General features: G+C 38.1%; 2 protein-coding genes across 4 annotated transcripts; one reads left to right on the top strand and one right to left on the bottom strand.

Moving 5' to 3' along the window:
• The first annotated feature begins 427 nt into the window (after positions 1–427).
• ublcp1 (ubiquitin-like domain containing CTD phosphatase 1) lies at positions 428–11,805 on the top strand. Its single transcript, XM_047378380.1, has 11 exons — positions 428–574; positions 885–1,129; positions 1,222–1,313; positions 3,062–3,147; positions 3,248–3,363; positions 3,521–3,619; positions 4,841–4,878; positions 5,267–5,365; positions 6,993–7,109; positions 7,193–7,320; positions 10,606–11,805. The coding sequence occupies exons 2-11, from the start codon at positions 976–978 to the stop codon at positions 10,631–10,633; spliced, it is 957 nt and encodes a 318-aa protein (XP_047234336.1). The 5' UTR covers positions 428–574; positions 885–975; the 3' UTR covers positions 10,634–11,805.
• Positions 11,806–12,499: 694 nt separating this feature from the next.
• On the bottom strand, positions 12,500–20,238 carry il12bb (interleukin 12B, b). Of its 3 annotated transcripts, XM_047380013.1 has the most exons (9): positions 16,687–20,238; positions 16,034–16,127; positions 15,838–15,939; positions 15,450–15,632; positions 13,805–13,910; positions 13,486–13,655; positions 13,155–13,315; positions 12,950–13,068; positions 12,500–12,825 (listed from the first exon to the last, which is right to left on the bottom strand). In XM_047380013.1, exons 2-9 carry the CDS (start codon positions 16,125–16,127, stop codon positions 12,789–12,791), a joined length of 972 nt encoding a protein of 323 aa, XP_047235969.1. In that variant the 5' UTR covers positions 16,687–20,238; the 3' UTR covers positions 12,500–12,788. The 3 variants fall into 3 exon arrangements, with proteins under 3 accessions (XP_047235969.1, XP_047235968.1, XP_047235967.1); XM_047380012.1 differs by having other exon boundaries at positions 15,838–16,127; positions 16,687–16,707; XM_047380011.1 differs by lacking the exon at positions 16,687–20,238 and having other exon boundaries at positions 15,838–16,663.
• Positions 20,239–20,272: the final 34 nt, after the last annotated feature.

Raw genomic sequence — 20,272 nt, 5'->3', positions numbered from 1 at the left:
TTTTTTTTTTTTTGCAAATGAATGCATTAGGACAAATGAGGCCTTTGTGTTGTTTAATCATGAACTCTGACCTCCAAGTGAGGCTTGGAGTGCTTACTTTTGTTCTGGGTTCTTTCATGACATCCTGGATGAGTCTGTGCTTTTGAAGTTATTTTGGTAGGTCGGACACTCCTGGGAAAGTTCACTAATGTGCCATATTATCTGTATTTGTGGATAATGGCTTTCAATTTGGTTTGCTGTAGTCCCCAATATATACTTTATTGTCGTTGTTTTTTGTGATTTTTTTTTTCTTCTTCATTAAATGCAAACAAAGTGTGTAATAATGCGGATATGTGAAAAAAGAAAAAAGTGTTTTTTCCCTGTCTTTAGGGGTAATATTTGCCTGTTTCAAACCGGTGTCAATCTGTTGACGAGCAGTCACTATGGTAACGGTCTTTTTTTTACGTCACTACCGGAAAGGCTGGGGGACGCCAGGAAGAGCACGGTGTTCATCTGCCGATGAATGAAGCTCAACCACAAACCTCATTCATTTACGTTTCTCTCAGAACTCTGGAGTCTCAGTCAAACATTGCAGGTTAGCTTGCTCTGAGCTGTTAGAGCATCCAGGCTGCGGAGTTCTGTTAGTTAATGCTTGCATGTTTGCCGGATATCCTACGTGTTTACAATGCTGCTAGTCACTGTTAGCCACCGCATACTAAAAATAATCAAAGTGTCCTCTCTCATTAGGCGGAATTCATCTGTTTATCTTAAAATACCCAGATGAAGAAATGTGTTGCTGTGCTTTTCCGTCGCTGTTTCAATAATTTACGTGTTTTGTTTCGAGCTGCTGCCGGTCATTGAACACCCCTCTCTGTTACTTTGCTTTTTACCCCTCTTTTGGTAAGGTGTGGATGTTTGTCAGTGTTGCTAGAAACCACAGCAGGTGTATGCACAAAGGTCTGCATCGTGCCTGTGTGTGAAGAGCCGGTGTGAGCCATGTCTGTGTCAGTGATCATAAAGTGGGGAGGACAGGAGTACTCCATCAGTTCTCTTTCTGAGGAGGACACTGTGATGGACCTCAAACAGTCTATTAAGAGTTTGACTGGGGTGTTGCCAGAGAGACAAAAACTACTGGGGCTAAAGATTAAAGGTGAGGGGACACCACTGATACAAACCGTAACATTATTACTACTCCTACTGTCACAATATTTCTCTGTGTTTTTTTTTAATCCCTGCTTTTAGGGAAACCTGCAGAGGATGAGGTTAAGCTGGGCTCTTTAAAGCTAAAGCCTAACACCAAAATTATGATGATGGGTACCAGAGAAGAAAGCCTGGTAAGTGGAGGGATGAGAACACAGTGGCATGCATTATATCGCAATTACTCTACCGAACTACTGCATAGGGGCAAGAGGTTTTATGAAACATGCTACTAAATTAGAGTTCAACTGAGAAGTTTACATACACTCATCATAGCTAGGAATGTCTTGGCCTTTAAGGATGCATCTGAAGTATTCTTTTTTCAGAGTGGAATCATGCATAGGGCTGCACAATATATTGCAATTTTACTATTAATATTATTGCAATATTACTGTATGCAATTCCCATATCGCGAAGAACTGTCTGGACAGCAATAAATATTAGTAGTTGTATGGGTTGTAAGTGGTGAGTTGCCCGTTCAAACCCCCACTCCGTCCGTCTCAGTCGTCTCCTTGGGCAAGACACTTCACCCGCCTTGCCCTCTCATGGTGGTAAGAGGGCTCAGTGGCACCGATTGCATGGCAGCCTCGTTTCTGTCAGTCAGCCCCAGGGCAGCTGTGGCTACAATGTAGACCACGACTGTCAGTGTGTGAAAGGGTGGATGACTGATTGAAGTGTAGAGAGCTTTAGGAGCCTCGGACTAGATAAAGAGCTATACAAGTGCAGGCCGCTTACCATTACTTCCATTCTAGTAACATATTTGGTGACATTTGTGGGCTAATACAGAAGAAAATGTTTAAGGTTTAATTTTTTCCTTCCATATACATTCCATAACCAGTTTTAATGTGCTATTATTGTCCTCTTGCAACACCCAGTTGTGTACGTTTCAACCATCTGGTTGGGATGTATAGAAATAAGCAGGAAGCCACCACAAACACCGTCCACCGTGAAGCAAGGTTTACCTTCCCATGGACTGAGAGAGTGGTAACAAGATCGCTGAACTCAATAAACCAAATAAGTTCTGCAGACAAGTTTGATGACTAGAGAAGACGAGCTCTGACCTTTTGGGTCTTACAAGAAATAGGTTTGGGGGGGAATTCATTGTGAGGCTTTTGAACCAAAGAATACTATATCAACTGTCAAGCATGGTGGTGGCAGCACCATAATGTGGGATTGTTTTGCTGCCAATGGAACTGGTGCTTTGCACAAGGTGGATGGAATAATAAAGAAGGAACACCTTCAATTTCTTCAACTTTACCTTAAATCAACAGCTAGGCAGTTGATACTTTGACAACATTTACGTTCCAACAAGATAATCATTCCACACCCACATCAGTACTGGGTTTGGAACGGATATTGCTGGCTATCATTAAGTATCTGGAACTACCTCCACTTCAACTATTTTTAAAATGTATGGGCTATTCCTAAAAGCTGTGTCAGTGCCAGAAAACCAATTGATTTAAATGAACTCTACCATTTCTGACTTGTAGATGTTGCAGAACGAGGGTGGTTCTTCTGCAAACTGTTTTGGGACATTTATCCAGATATTAGTAGAGGTGTATGTATACATTTTAGGTTGTATGTGTATGTTTTGACCCTGTTTGCTGTAGTGAAACTCCAGAATTCAAACTCTCCACTCAATTTATATTTTTAAAAACAGTTCGAGTTTTATTTGTTTGTTGTATACTGATTCAACTGAGGGGGAAAAAAACATTATTTTGCACTAAGAATTAGTTAAATTATTTTAATAACTGGTTAAATGCTAAATTATTATGTTTATTACTGTGATCAATGTATGTACATTTTTTGACTGGACATCTTTAGGGTTTTTTTCTTATTATTGACTCATATGGCAAGAATTACACATGTATGTTTTATGTTAAAGGAAGATGTTTTAGCTCCTCCCCCAGACAATGACGACGTTGTAAATGATTTTGACATTGAGGAGGAGGTCATAGAGGTGGAGAACAGGTAAGAAAATTAATGGCCTTGAGTGTAGATGGTTTATAAAATTTGAGAACATGTTGAAAGGAGATATCTACTTATCACTTTTTCTTTCCCGGGTCATCAGAGAGGAGAATCTTGCTAAAATAGCTCGCAGAGTCAAAGACTATAAAGTTGAGGAACTGAACCCTCCCAGAGAAGGCAAGAGGCTCCTGGTGTTGGATGTGGACTACACTCTGTTTGGTGAGTTTAAGATGAGATATCACAATCGGACTGACTATTATTCACTTTTGCTCAAATATTTGGCCTCGTTGCAGTGATTTTTATCAGCCTGCTTTGCAAAACAGAAATCCTTAACTACAATCAGTTGAATCTCGGGATTATTCTTGTGTGTGCTTAGATCACAAGTCGTGTGCCGAAACGGGTCAGGAGCTGATGAGACCATACCTTCATGAATTTCTCACATCTGCCTATGAGAACTACGACATTGTCATCTGGTGTATGTCTCCTCTCCTCTCTTCTATTTTTTAGTCATATAGATTAGAGGAATGGGTTTAGTATTTACTGACTGTTTGCTGTGTTTTTTTTTTATAAATATGATAACAAATGACTTTCTGGTTTACTCTCAAGATGAACAAAAAATGAAACAGGTCTTCAGCAGCTACAGACCCATTCAGTGATTTTGAATATTATTAAACAAAATCGTTTGTTTCAGTAACTAAATTCACTAAGTGAAGCACATTATATGGATTAATTAAACACAACATTTGATATTAGAATATTACTACATTAGAACATTATTACAATGAAAAAAACATTTTTAATACAGAAATGTGGGCTTAATGAAAAGTATGTTTTTTTTTTTTCTAAAGGTACCTTTAATCTGACAAACGAGCCTCATTGGAAACCATATTCGAATTTATTGAATATGACTGCATAATGACTTAGGGTGGCTTCATGTGAAAAAAAATGTGCCGAATATTAGACTTTTTGCAATCGGATGAACTGTAAAGACTGTTGTGAGAAAGTAAAATTTAAATTTTATTCAGCAAATCTTCCAAGTTTAGTTGTTACAGCTGCATCTCCATGAATCAGAATATCACTTTGTTTCAGTAATTCAGTACAAACAGTAACACTCTTATGTAGATTAATTGTATGCAGAGTAATGTATTTAAAGGTTATTTTGAGTAAATGTTAAGGTGTATGGCTTACTGCTAAAAACAAAAAACCCACAATTCAGATTAGAAATTAGAATATTATTACATATTACATCAGGCCAAGAAAAAAATATCTTGAAATCCTAATAAACAGTATTTCCATGTACTGTATAGCATATGCATTCAACATTTAGGGCTCAGGGCTGCTTTTGCATAATGTTTGCATCACTGCAGCGGGTCTCGGACAGCATAAGCCTAGGGCTCTGCTGAGGTGTTGAGGAAGCCAAATAAACCACAGTTTCAGTAGCTGTAAGCTGTGATGTTCAAAATGAACAGAAGCCCTTGATATTTGTCAACCTTTGTGTGTGTAATGCATCTATATGTGTTTCAATTTTGAAATTGATTTACTAAAGCGTTTGTTGTCAGTGTTACTTTATTTTATTTTGCATTCTAATGAACTGAAAAGTGAGGAAATATTCAGGAAATCCCAAAAGGTTTGTGTGTTTGTCTTTACTTCCAGATTCTTTGGTTTATTAATGTATACCCGTGCTTTTTCCTTTTAGCCGCTACAAGTATGAAGTGGATAGAGGCCAAGATGAAAGCAAGTATTCACTTTGTTGTTGTTTTTCCAAAAACTTAATTGTGCCTAAACCAGTTTTTCCTAAACCATCTCCTATGCCTGCATGCAGAGGATTTGTGAAATCTACCCCAACCAATGAAATGTATTGTATAATATATGTAGTGAAATGAAGGTATCACTAAATTGGTGTGTACTAACATGAACATTGTTTTATTAAAAAAAATGAATTGTATTGCCTGGTCATTCCTTCCGGTGGATCTAAATCAACCCAAAGTTCAAGTGTCTCTTATTTTGCAGTACCGTAATCTTGCCAGAAAGTGGCAGTGTTGAAGAGTCTAACATAGTTCTTTGGTGTAAATGAGTTGAGTGCATACAATTACTGTATCTGTGTCTGTTTGCATACGTGTAGGAGTTGGGAGTGACAGACAACCCTAACTACAAGATTACGTTCATGCTGGACAGTGCAGCCATGATCACAGTACACACCCCAAAGAGAGGGGTGGTGGAGGTTGGTACATGTAAAATATTTCATTCTGGTCTTTGTCCAGGTTGGTTCATTTCATTTCCTCACAGCAGTGGGCACTATGCTCTTCTTTGTGTTGCTTTTTCACCATGTTTTCACTGATTAAAAACAAACTGTAAGGGGTTCATACAGTGAAGATAAAACCTAATATTCCCAAACATTTCAGCCTGTGACTCCCAGATTAACAGTACCAGAGATTGGCGTCCCGCTAAAAATACATAATTATTTCACTCTATATTTATTTATAAATATGGCTTTTCACAATTTAAGGATATATTTAATTATTTAATAATGTATTAAATAAAAGTAACAAATAAATAATTTAATAGGACATTTAATGGTACATTTAATTGTACATTTTTTTTTTTACATTTATTTCATGCTATTTTTATTTATTTCTTCAATTTTAATTTTTAATTATTTAATTTTTGTCCCTTTTGGCCCTCAGAGGTCACATCACAATGATTCTGAAAATCCTCTCGTGACCCCCCGGGTGGTCCTGACCTCCACTTTGAGATCCCCTGCTTAAATGTATCGTATTTTAATTCCATGTACTCGACCGATACAAAGTAGAGCATAATTGTGAAGTGGAAGATTATTGATGCATCATTTTCAACATTTTTTACAAGTAAAGATTTAAAAGTATGGCGTGCATTTGTATTCACCCCCCAGGATATGCTCTGGCTGTAAGTTTAGGGTGGTTACCCTGCTGGAAGGTGAACCTTCGCCCCAATCTCTTCTCTTGCAACATCTAACAGGTGTTCCTTCCATATTGCCCTGTATTTAGCTCAGGGGTTTCTGCAGTGTTTTAAAAACACAAATAAAGTGAAATCTATAACATCTGGACACCATTCGCCATTTCACAGCACAGCACCAAGTTACCCGTCACGGCACACTTTTATCACGAAGTGTGAATATTTCTGCAAAAACTACCAGTGACTGAAGTCCAGTGATCCACACTGTTTGAGTGCTCTAGCAGGACACTTCCTCTATGTGTTAATGGTAGGAGGTGATGTGGTACAGGTGGCTCACTTTGTTTAAATAGGCATTTAAGTTTGGGAAGGTTGATGTAAGTTATTTAAATCTTAAGGGTCTTTAAATGGTCTCAGAAAGTCTCGAAGCTTTAACTTCACAAAACCTGGAGAAACCATAAAGGTCCATCCAGCTTCTCCTAAGCTCTGGCAGGCGTCCCTGTTCCCGCTAAAGAAAAACATCCCCATAGTATTATTCTGCCACCACCATGCCTTACTGTAGCGATGGTATCTTTAGGGTAATGTGCAATATTAGTTTTCCACCATATACAGTGTTTAAGGTGACTTCTGAAAGCAGTTGACTATACTTGATTTTATTGAAGGGTATTCAAGTAACAGGAGCTGAATACAATTGCATGCCACACCTTTCAGACTTTTATTTGTAAAGAATTTTAAAGCATGCACAATTTTCCTTCTACTTAAGGTATGCACCACATTTTATTTGTTTGGTGTTTTTAATGTGACAAAATGCGACAAAGTTGGAAGTTGCGAGGCACTGTGAAAAATGTGTTTTCCTGTTTGGGCTGATTGGCAAGACAGTTGTTCTGACTTCCTGTTTTCAATTACATATGCATCTCCAGGTGAAGCCTTTAGGTGTGATATGGGGGAAGTATGGAGAATTTTACAACAGAAAGAACACAATCATGTTTGATGACATTGGACGGAACTTCCTCATGAATCCACAGAATGGACTAAAGGTAGCCTGTACTTTCTTCTCTTCTTCATAGTCGCCGTGGTGCACACATGCTGTTATAACCTACGCTGTTCTGATGTTTGTTAGATCCGACCCTTCATGAAGGCCCATCTCAACAGGGAGAGGGACAGAGAGCTCTCTAAACTGGCTCAGTACCTGAAAGAAATTGCCAAGCTTGATGACTTTAGTGGACTTAATCATAAGCATTGGGAGAGGTAAGCTGACAAAGGATTAAACTGTGTTAGCATTGCACTGAAAAGTATACTTTTTTTTTTATCACAAACACAATGTCTGAAAGCGATATGCAGTATAGTATCTTGCAAATGTAAAGGTAGGCCTTGACTTTTTCACGTTTTTTCACATTACAACCACAAACCTCTGTATGTTTTTGTGATTAACCAGCACAATGTAGCACATCATTGTGAAGAGGAAGGACATGGTTTTTAAATAAGTTTTATAAAGACAATCTGAGATGTGTGGTGACCCCCTGAGGTAATTACCTTGTAGAACCACTTTAAGCTCTGATTGCAGGTCTTTTGGGTTATGACTGTACCAACTTTGTACATCTAGGGAACAAAATATTTGCCCAGATTGCTTTACAAAATAGAGCATCAATTCTTCAGCAGTGCTGTAGATTCTTGATTGGATTTAGGAGTGGATTTTGACCGGGCCCTTCTAACATATGAATATAGTGTGATCTAAACCTTTTTATTGTAGCTCTGACTTTATGTTTAGGGTTGTTGTCCTGCTGGAAGGTGAACCACCACCCCAGTCTTAAGTCTTTTACAGCCTCTAACAGGTTTTCTGTTAGGAACATCCTCCTTGCCTCTGCTGAAGAGGAAGATCTGCACAGCATGATCTTGTTACCACCATGTTGGTGGGTGTGGGAATGGTGTGTTCAGAGTAATCTGCAGTGTTAGATTTGCACCACATACAGTGCTTGCATATCAGCCACAAAGGTCCATTTTGTTTTCACCTGAACAGAGCAACATCTTCCACATGTTTGCTGCACCCCCTTCATTGCTTGTGACAAACTGGAAAAAGGACTGATTTCAGCTCTCTTTCAAAAACATTTGTCTTCTAGTCACTCTTCCATAGAGGTCATATTTGAGGGGTGCACGACTAACCGTTTCCCTTTAAAGACATCCTCCCAATCACTCTGTAGGTCTCTGCAGCTCCCCCATGGGCCTCTTGGCTGCTTCTCTGACTAATGCTCTCCTCCACGGCCTGTTGGTTTTGGTTAACTGTTATGTCTTGGTAGTCTTGCATTTGTTTTATATGCTTTCCATTTTCATGGAACAAACAGTGCTCTGTGAGATGTTCAAACCTAGGTCTATTTTTTCATAACGTAACCCTGTCTTACAGATGCTGTGGTTTAAAGTGCTTCTTTTTAATTTCAGATGATGGATTGACCAGTGCTCCCTGAAATGTTGTTTTCTGATCTCACCCTGCTTTAATCCTCTGCACAGCTTTATCCCTGACATTTATGCATGGTGTTCCTTGGTCTCCATGATGCTGTTTGTTCACTAATGTTCTCCGATGAACATCTGAGGCCTTCACAGAACAGCTGCATTTATACTGGGATTATAGTAAACACAAGTGAACTCTATTATTATAGTGGGGAGAACAAGTATTTGATACACTGCCAATTGTGCATGTTTTCCCACTTGCAAAGTATGTAAAAGTCTTAAATTTTTATCACATGTACTCTTCAACTGTGAGTGGTGGAATCTAAAACAAAAATGCAGAAAATCACATTGTGCGATTTTTAAGTAATTAATTTGCATTTTATTGCATGTCATAAATATTTGATCACCTACCAACCAATAGGAATCCCGGCTCTCACAGCCCTGTTAGTTCTTCTTTAAGAAGCCCTCGTTATCCACATTACCTGTATTAACCGCACCTGTTTGAACTCGTTATCTGTATAAAAGACACCTGTCCACACACTCGATCAAACTCCAACCTCTCTACAATGACCAAGACCAGAGAGCTGTGTGAGGACATCAAGGAATAAAATAGACCTGCACAAGGCTGGGATGGGCTACAGGAAAATAGCCAAGCAGCTTGGTGAGAAGGCAAACACCTGTTGGAGCAATTATAAGGAAATGGAAGAAGTTCAAGATGATTGTCGTTCTCTCGGTCTGGAGCTCCATGCAAGATCTCACCTCGTGGGGCATCAATGATCATGAGGAAGGTGAGGGATCAGCCCAGGACTTCACGGCAGGACCTAGTCAATGACCTGAAGAGAGCTGGGACCACAGTCTCAAAGAAGACCATTAGTAAAACACCATGGATTAAAATCCTGCTGCACACGCAAGGTCCCCCTGCCCAAGCCAGCACGTCTGAAGTTTTTTCATTGACCATCTCGATGATCCAGATGAGGAGTGGGAGAAGGTCATGTGGTCTGTTGAGACAAAAATAGAGCTTCTTGGTCTAAACTCCACTCGCCATGTTTGGAGGAAGAAGAAGGATGAGTACAACTCCAAGAACCCTATCCCTACCATGAAGCATGGAGGTGGAAACATCATGCTGTGGGGATACCTTTCTGCAAAGGGGGCAGGACGACTGCACCATATTAAGGGGAGGATGGAAGGGGCCACGTATCAGGAGGTCTTAGCCAACAACCTTCTTCCCTCAGAAAGGGCATTGAAGATTGGTCGTAGCTGGTTCTTCCAGCATGACAACAACCAGTAGCACACACCCAGGGCAACTAAGGAGTGTCTCCGTAAGAAGCATCTCCAGGTCCTGGAGTGGCCTAGCCAGTCTCCAGACCTGAACCCAATCAAAAATTTTTGGAGGGAGCTGAAAGTCCGTATTGCCCAGCGACAGCCCCCCACCTGAAGGATCTGGAGAAGATCTGTATGGAGGAGTGGTCCAAAATCCCTGCTGCAGTGTGTGCAAACCTCATCAAGAACTACAGGAAATGTCTAATATCTGTAGTTGCAAACAAAGGTTTCTGTACCAAATATTAATTTTTGTTTTTCTGATGTATCACACACTTATGCCATGCAATAAAATGCTAATTAATTGCTTAAAAATCACACAGTGTTATTTTCTTTGGGGGGGGGGGAATTTTTGTTTAAGATTCTATCATTCACCGTTGAAGAGTACCGATGATAAAAAATTTAAGACTTCTACATGCTTTGCAAGTGGGGAAACCGGCAATATCGGAAGTGTATCATATACTTGTTCTCCCCACAAAATGTGACTTCTGAAGACTATTTGTTACACTGGATTTTATTTAGACGTATCACGGTGAAGGGGTCTGCTATTTATTAAATTGTTTCAAAACCATAAATCATTTCCCCTCCACTTTACAGGTATGCACTACTTTATGTTGGTCTTTCACATCAAACCACAACAAAATACGTTGAGATTTATGGTTGTTCTGTTAGAAAATTGTGAAGAAGGTTTATGAATGCTTTTTAAAGGTACTGTATAATCAGAATATGTTTTGAGTGTGGACTGAATGTGATCTTATTTGTGTGTTTGTGTAGGTACTTGTGTAAGAGGCAGCAGCACTGAGGAAGGAGTCAATTATCTACAAAACGCTTGGGCTAGAAAAAAACAACCCCATCCTTCATTCTCCACAACACACACACACACACACACACATACACACACATTTGTCCACCTCTCCAAACAACCCTGTTGTATTTAGACCACTAATTAACCCTTGCAGACACTGACACTGTTAAGCTCATAACTGACGTGTCCTTCCTCCTTCGTATTTGCATGGTGTCTCGTTAGTCTGAGCATTTTTTTTCCCCAAATATACTCTTTACATTTATTGCAGTGAAAGGTGACAAACTCCAGATTGACTACCAGCTCACAAAGGACAGTTACTAACACATGATCAAGTCTATGGTGGCCTACTGATATCTGCAATCATTTACATCTGCTTTGTTACATAACTGTTTGAGGAAATGAAGGAATGTGTTTCTGTATGTCCATCAGTTCTCTTTACCGGACCAAGTAAGGCAAAATGGATTTGGATTGCGGTTCGGAAGGCTGTAATAGCACATTTCATCACAAATATCAAAGTGTTTTCAGAGTGGAGGGAGTCATTTCTAGTTTCAGGCTTGTTGATGTACATAGCATATCTGGGAATTCAGTTATGTGTAAGGTGTAATGAAGAATTTAGATTTTTTAATTTTTTGAAAACAGTGGTCGAAACCAAAAGTAGACTTCATCACCGTTATACACAATTTCCCCTACAACAATATGCAATAATTAAAGCTACCATGGGATAAAAATAATAATCAAAGGACTTTGGTACTTGCTATATCACTGATCCTTTCATTGGGTTTCATTGCATGTTTTGCTATAGTATATTCATGAGCTAGGTGTGCAGTGATGGTCAATTATCCATGGCTGGATGGGTGTTGATGTGAATTTGCCCAAAAATGTGTTTACACTGTTTTTTGTTTTTTTTTGGCATGAAATTGGTACATGCTGAATTTGAAATGGCCCCTTCATACAAACAAGGGTATTATTTCAGTTTTCTTTGTTTTCTTTAAAGTTTTAACCAAACAGTGTAAGCTTGATTTTGACTATTTCAGTCGTTACCAAAATTAATCTTAAGTTATAGATGAAGGAGGTGTAGTTTATCATTTCATCAGATGATGTCAGTGTCTGCCTTTTTGTATTCTTATGACCTTCCTGTAAATTTAACCATAAAACATTTTTTGTACCAAGCCCGTCTCTGTTTGTTGCTCTTGAAACCCTTTAAAATGAATTTTATTTTATGGTTTTTAGCAATTACTTTAATCAAAGGAATACATACAATCATGAAAAAAGAAATATTGATTTTAGGTTATTTATTAGGATATGCGCATATGGCAATGGATGTTGTAGTGTTTTTTTTCTGAGGAAGAAAATGATTTAATAGGACTTAAAGGTCAGAAATTCATTAATCAAAAGCTGAGAAATTCCTAGTCAATTCTATGATGGTGAGCTGACCAGGTCCTACTGCAGCAAAGGATCCCCAAACCACAGGACTTCCACCTCCATGCTCTACGGTTTGTTTGAGGTTCTGTTTCTGGAACGCAGCATTTAGTTTATGGCAGATTGCTGTTCTGGTGTCCAACTAATTCAGCCTTAGACAAAGAACAAAGAACATTATTGCAGAAGTCCTGGTTTTTGTCTTTGTCTGCTTAACGAACTTTAATCTGTTCTTCATGATTTTCTCCTTGCACACCTCCCATGGAAGTTAAACTTGTGCAGGCTCTTTTCATATCAACAGCACCAAGAGTATGAGTCCTGTGATGAGATTTTAAGGTTTCTAGAGGCTTCTTTTAGCATGGGGGAACTTGCTCGGCCGGTACAGTGAAATGGCCCACCTAACCTTTTTTGAGGTAATAAATATTAAATTAAGGTACACACAAGAAATTGAGATGCTTGGATTTTATTATGAAATATAAAGACAAAGCTTTTTTGAAAAACTTTTAAAAAAATAGTTACAAAAAGGGGAACAGTATTTGATTTTAGTTATTCACAAAAGTTGTTATCCACTATAAACTCATAAAAGTAACTTAAATAAAGGATGAATAAATACTGTACATTATACATTGCCTTCACTTTGAACGAGACTAAAAAAAATAAAATAACCTGATTTTTTAAAAAAAGGTGAGGGTTTTACATCCATCCAGTTTTTCCTCTTTCATTGTATAGCTGGTAGTTAGAGGAGTTGGCAGTTCACTTCTGTTTTGTTCACTCTAGAGAGAAATAAATAAAACAATTTGATTAAAAGAAATGAAAGAAATCATTTTATTTTAAACTAACATTAGTGTCAGTAACAATTTTCTGTCTTGTTTCTAGAGCATAGACTAATGCACTTACATGCACTGACTCCATTGGCTCCATGGTCCCTGGGCATATTTGTCCTGAGCTCTTACACAGAAAACATACTTCTTAGATTTGACATTGACGTCATACTTGGTTTCTTCTGTGAATTTATCCTGTTCAAAAATGTGACACAACAGATTAAGCATACAGGAAATTTGGGTAAACTGAAAGCTTAAAATTGTATTTAAATTTCTGTTACCAATATGTTCTTGTCGCTGTTACAGGATTGTCCATTGTGGACAACTTTGACATGGAAGTGGAGGCTGAAGAAGGTGCGAGGCTTTTCCCATGTGTCTGGGTAGGCCCAGCTGAACACCTGGCCGTTACTAATTTGCAGGTTGGGGAGTTTTTCTGGCCTTACTAGACAGAAAATGGACAGATGAAGTCAAGAAAATTAAGTAAATCTGAGTAAGAGAAGTCAGAAAGTATAGTTAAAAACATGATCATGCAGTCGCTTAATGCAAATTAAATACCCTCATGCATTCTTGACATATGACAGCAAACAGTGATATTTCTATAAAATGACCTACCGATCTCTCTCAAGTAGAATGACTTTGTGTAGGCCTCCAGACGAGAGGAGCTGTGCATGTAAATGGTGAGGTGGATGGGGTTGTTTTCCTCCTTGTAAGGGCAGTTGACATCCTGACACTGAATCCCAGATCCATCAGCATCCACCACACAGGAAATCTCATCCAGATAACTGGATTCAAGACAAATGGGTTGATAAAATACTATTTAGAACAGGTAATAGGCCTTTATGACTGTACTGCAACAAGTGTTTTTAAAGTGATACTTAGGATCTTGATTTAAATGAGTGGGAAACTAGTTCAGGGGTGCTTCTGTCCGTACCGGCTTGCCTTTATCAGGAGCACTGCAGCATGTGATCTGTGCTGCGTTTTCTTCCAGGTACAGTGGAAGGAGCCTTTGTAGTTCATTGCTGAGCAGTGGATGTGACCTGGAGGAATGCAAAAATGGTAAATAAACTGAACTTACTGTACATAGTGCTTTTCTAGTCATACAAATATTAAAAGCATTTTATGCTGTGAGTTGCATTTATACACTGATACACAGATCGGTTAGTAACTTATTCAATGCCTTTTGGCATGTGACTGAGGAAAGCTGGAATCAAACTCACAACTTTCTGATTGCCAGAGACTACTCTTCCTACATAGCCAGGGTACTCAAGTTTCCTCCCATACTACAAAAACATGCATGTCAGATAAATGGGAGACTCCGAATCACTCTTAGGGATGAGTGTTGAGGAAAATGGTTGTTTGACTGTGACAGATGTGGAGGAAGCTGGAGTACCAGCACAGAAGCCACAAATGAATGGGTAGAACCTGCAGACTCCACAAAGTAAGGCCCCGGCCAAGATTTGAAACAAGGACCTTCTTATCGCAAGGCATCTGTGCTAAGAACTGCACCATGTATATTTTTAATGGCATAGTAACCACTGCAATGTTTAGTTTGAAGTGTTCCAATGTGTATATATAATATAAATATTTGATTATTTTTTGACTGATTACCTAGCATAAGAATTGCCAAATTTAAATTAGATTTTTCTTCATTTTTTCCCATCTTTTTCCTCCATTTCAATCTATCATTTTATTAAGGGAAAATAGCTATCAAAACCAACCTAGTTTATGTGAAAATATTATCTCTCCCCCCCTCCTTGCTAAATCATTAATCAAAAGTATATAACTAGATATTTTGCTTCAGTTTCACTAGTCTTCCTGACCTGTAGAATCTAGAAATCACTCCAGTGGACCACAGTGGAGAATCTTACTAGGTCTACCAGGTCTTCCCAGGTCTACCAAAATTACTCCAAGAGTGCATCAACAACTAATCCAGGAGGTCAGAAAAGAATCCATAACAACATCTGGAGCACTACAAGCCTTACTTGCCTCAGTTAAGTTCATTTAAAAATGAGAAAGAGACTGGGAAAAAAATGGCATCCATGGGTGAGTTCAAGTCTACAACCACTGCTTACAGAAAAAATATAAAGGCCCTTCCCACGGACCCGAGGGTCTTAAATCTGATTAAGATGCTGTGGCATGACTACAGATCCTCCATTGTGGCTGAAAATAAAACAATTCAGTGGGCCAAAATTCCTCCACAGGAATTGCCAGTTATCACAAACACTTGATGGCAGCCGTTACCATGCCAGTTAACATGTTTGGGAGATAAGGACATTTTTCTATTAGGCAAAGGTGGATAGGATCACGTTTTTTTACTTACTAAATGAAACCATCAATTGAAAACTGCATTTAGTCCAATAAAACCATTTCTGGAATGATGCATTGATGATGCAAACAGAATAAATCTGTAGATAAGTTAATGCTTTTTTACAGCATAACATTTCAGTTCTACCTTTTTAACAACCCCTTTCTCTCCATTACTCTTATTTTAGTAGATTGGCAACATCCATCCCTTTTTATCTGTTTTCTTGCCGTTCCTAATCTGTGATTCCCTCCCTTCATTTTTCCCATCTCACCTTCTTCGGGAGAATTCCACTCCAGTATGACGGTTCTGTTGTCTGGTTCCAGCTGGACCAGGATCAGCGTGTAGTTCAGGTGTTCTCCACTGGAACTGAGGTGACAGGAGTAGTTTCCTGCTTTCATCTCTTTCACCAAAACTGTTATCTGGTTCCCCTGCAGAGCTGGTGTCAGTTCCTCCCCTGAGAAATTCAGGAGTTTTAGTATCAGTGATGTTCCTCTCAGGCCTATGAACTTCAGATGTCTTTGTTGACTTATACTACTGGGAAAAATATCAGATTATCTTTTATTGTTTAAGTTGACGCTCTGTGTTAGGCCACAGATGCTTTTACCAGGGAAGCTGTTCTCCACACAATACCAGAAATGAATATTAAGCTATTTTATTACCATTTTTCTTCCAAAACACATCTTTGTGCTCATAAGTGTCTCCACAGGTCAGGGGAACTTCAACCATGCTGCCATGAGCATAAGGCACTCGCACCACAACAACTTGGTAGAACATAAAACAAAAAAAAAGAGATTGGTTAATATTTAACACGATGGTGACTAAAAAAAGAGAAAAGCAAAGAAAAGAGATAAAAACCATTGTCCATTAAAGTCTGGATGTTATGTTGGTGGATATCAGAGCTGGCAAAGCACAGACCAGCGCACAGGACCAACAGGAGCAACGATTTCATCTGTAAGAGACGTGAAAGAGTTGAAGAGATGACTAGAATATCCCTGAGGTGTGTGATGTTATGTGAGGTTAAATGACATCAGCAGAAGTTCAAAGTTCAATAGCTGCAAATAGTAAGTGTCTATAATTGCAGAGACAAAAACATCACATTTGGAGGAGAGTAAAAGAAATAAGCTATATATATAAAATAAAATATATACAGTATATAGTCTTTCTTTTCATTCAATACATATTTTCACCTGGTGAGTTCAGGTTTAGGACCAGTGGGTTAAAGCAAGACAGAAGCATTAGAATATTTACAAATATCTGAATTCGTGAGCAGGCTTTAACCACCAAGCAAAAATGTCCTCTCATATAAAGGCCGAGGTAACAAGAAAATTCTCTTCACTTTTCAGTTACTGATATTAAATACTTCTCATGTGATAAATAATTTAGAATAAAATGTAAACAATCCTTCATTTGTTTCTTTAACTGATATCTGAATGAAATCAACACTATGTACTATACTTTCAAATACCAGAACAAATGAAAATAAAAAGGCTGAATATAGTTTGCTTTACCTTGACTCTGTGGCTCGATCCAAAATGTTGAACTTGACAGCAGATTGAAGAGAGGGTTTGTCTTGTCTGTCTGCACACAGCATGCCGCTGCAGTATTTATGCACCACAGAAGCAGAAGACCAAAAAACCCCATTGTGTTTCTTTCTATGTGTGTGTGTGTGTGTGTGTGTGTGTGAGAGTGTCTATGCAGAGGATGGGTTAAATTTCCACGTCTCTTCATTCAGTCGGACCAAGAAGCAGATCCATCAACTTGTGTGTTTGTGTTTCGTTAATCAGTAGCAAAGGTTTCACCTTTGACATTTGATGTGTGATTGGTTTCCTTGGTAGCGTCAACTTACTCACTGCCATGCAGAAGGCAACACATGTTTACAACAAATAAAAATTGCGTGTTTGATTATTGAGCAGCCACACTTGACCACAGCAAGGGAAGTGAGGGCACCACAAGAAATGTCTGTGGAAGGGAACTGAAGACATGTAATTGTTGGATTGATGACACTAAAACACAATCATAAGAATTCTTTGGAACAACACAGTGTTTAGATTTACGTAATGATACATTAGATCCCTTTTAGCTGGAAAAAATCACAAACAGAAACCCCTGGATTTGATTAGGAAAGAAGAATTGATAAACATGACGAACAAAAGTTTATAATAATCATGTATGAATAGGGGTTTTTCCTAATAGTTACCAGCCTGCAATCTGACCCCTAACATTTAGTGAGCATTTCTGTAATGAGACCACTTCTTATAAATAAACCTTTGACTTAGGTGTGGCTTCTTTTCAATCTGTTCAGCCTGTGTACAAAAAAGTTGACAGATGACTGTGACAGGAGGAGTGTGTTTCGTGGTTTCAAATTAAATCATCTCTGAACTCTCACTTTCTCTTAATTTCTTGCTGTGAAAGGAATTGCCAAAACCTTTTCCCTCTGACTCAGATGCACAGTTTCAAATATGGGACAAAAGTAAAAAAAAAACAAAAAAACAGCAGCTTTGTTATATGCCCTCTAATGAAGGAAGATCTCATTTCTTTTTGTGGATAAAAGCAAACCTTTCCCCTCAGCAAACTTGTCCCTTTTGTGTAGCTACTGCCTTAATTTTAAGTTGGACAAGTATGAATACAGCATTCATTATTTTCTGCCATTATCTGTCTCTAGCATGAATTTAGTATCATCTTTTGCATACAGCCACAACATACTCAATAATATCTGCTTAATGTCCCTTAGCAAACTGAACCTCCACCACATGCTTTTTGTAGCCATCAACAACCGTCTGGGTTAACACTGGCTGGATATTTGGGCTCTATAATTGGCAGAATTGATGAAGTCCATTAAAACCAATCGGTTTTAGCGCACTGACTTGGCATGTGCACATATTCCACATATATACAACTAATGTTTAAACATCTGACCCACAATGTCACCTTAGATTAAAGGACATTTGTTAGGTGTTAGAGAATATCCCAGGAATCAACCAGGCTCAAGACTGCCATTCCATGACACTGGAACATTAGGGTCATTGTCAAAAGTGAAGTTCAGTCTTACCATGGACTGAGAGGCTGATGACGAAGAAGACATGACACAAATTGAGCTCTGTGGCTAAATATACAAGAAGTGTGTTTGAAAGAATCAAGGTTAGGCTTTAAAATCAAACAACACTGTACAAGCTGTCAAGCATGGTGGTGGTAGTATCATGATGAGGGTCTTTTGGCTACCAATATAGATGCATTAAAAAAAACAAAAAAAACCCAGCTCAAATCATTTATTAAAAGTCCAAATCTATTATGAGATGCATGCTAACATCAGTGGATGTTAACTTCGAACTGGAACTGTATATGACATTACCTGCCTTCTTCTCCTAGAACATCTCTGTATCACTGAGTTTTTAGAGGAATTTTCCATGTTCTATCAGGGAGGAGTGAGTAAGATAAAAGATGGAAAATGATGAGGAAAAAAAAAGCAAAAATAACCTATTTTATTTTACTCATACTTAAGATACTAGATCCCAAAGTCAAGGTAAGAGGTCCACTGTAGGTCATACTGAAGAAATCTCCTTAAATCAAGTTAAATGATCTGTTGGGGTGACAGAGCTAGTGACTTCAAAAGCTACAACATTTAGTTTCTCTTTAGGATTATTAAACTTTTTTTAACTGAATTGAAAAAGCACAATTTCTCACAATATTTTGGGGGTGTTATCATCGGTTGTATGTTTCAGTTAAGATTGCTGAAGTGCTAAATGTCTGCAACATTCTGTGGGTCAGAAGCTGAAAGGTTTGAAAATCAAAGATTGCTTGATTAGAAAGGTGTAACAATAAGGAATGTTAAGCTTTCAAAATAAATCAGGCTACCCGTGCGTCTCCAACTTTACTTCAAGATCTGTCATCCTCCACTATTAGATGCAACACTTTTTCAGCTCAGCTGATGAATGGCTCATTACCGGGCCTCTGCAGAACTTGATGAGATATGGAGGTAATTTAAACATTTGAGTCAGGTGTGCTGGATGAGGATGCTTGTAAATGTTTCAGGGCAGTGATTCTGGAGGACTGGAGTTGGAAACTTGCATATTTATGTAGTATTTCCTGGTCTTTTCTTCAATATTAAAGATTCAAACCTAGAGAAGATTCAAAACCTAGACAAGAAATTTATCACAATTTTACTTTCCTTTTATGTTTATCAGAATTTTTTATTTTAATTATCATTAAAATCACATAACAAATCTACATGAAAGATTAGTTGATGAGGAACTATTGATTTTAATACTGTAGATGATTTGCTCAGCTTTGCATTTTGTAGGGAACATTTTCAACTTTTGTATGAAACACCATAAAAAAAACTCACAATTGCGTTTCAACAGGTCTGATATTTGTTTTTCTAAACTTAATTTATTGTTATTTGGCGATAAACTGTAGACGACAGCAGCGGCTCCCAAAAGTGTACACACCCATTTAAGATTCCAGGTATATATGATGTAAAAAATGAGACCAATATAAATCATTTCCAAAGTTTTTTCAAAGTTTTATGTGACATTCATTCTGCTTAATTCAAATAAATAAACCTTTGTTGAAGCACCTTTTGATTTAATTTCAGGTTCTATTCTTCTTTGATAGGAGTCAGCATTCCACGTCAAGACTTTACAGTTCAGATTCTCTTACTGAATTAGCTTTGAACTCTAGCAATGAAATCATTTTTTATTGATTTGGACTCGCAGGGATTCTGAAAGATTTAATCCGCTTTCATCTTCAGCTTTCAAGCCGATACCTGAACGTTTTAGACCAATACTGACTAGTATATGTGGAGAAAAGCTACAAATACCATAGTATATATGTAATGCTATAAGTTTTCTGTTTCACATCTCCTGTCTGAAACTTTTATACAGTAAAAGTTTTATTCCTTTGTAACCTCTCTGCAAACAATGTCTTTAGCAAATAGATGGAAAGCAAGAAATTGAATTTTAACTTGAATTGTACAGAACGTTTGTTAAATTTTAATAAATTTGAAAAAAAAATAAAAAATGGAAGCCTCCTTTGTTGCATCTCAAAAGCCTGGCATTTAAACAGATGTCTGGGCATTTTGTCTAGGAGTTTTTGAAT

The sequence above is a fragment of the Girardinichthys multiradiatus genome, chromosome 11, assembly GCF_021462225.1.
Source record: "Girardinichthys multiradiatus isolate DD_20200921_A chromosome 11, DD_fGirMul_XY1, whole genome shotgun sequence".
Taxonomy (NCBI): Eukaryota; Metazoa; Chordata; class Actinopteri; order Cyprinodontiformes; family Goodeidae; genus Girardinichthys; species Girardinichthys multiradiatus.
The sequence above is the reverse complement of the archived record's forward strand: the minus strand, read 5'-3'. Positions and strand labels throughout refer to the sequence as shown.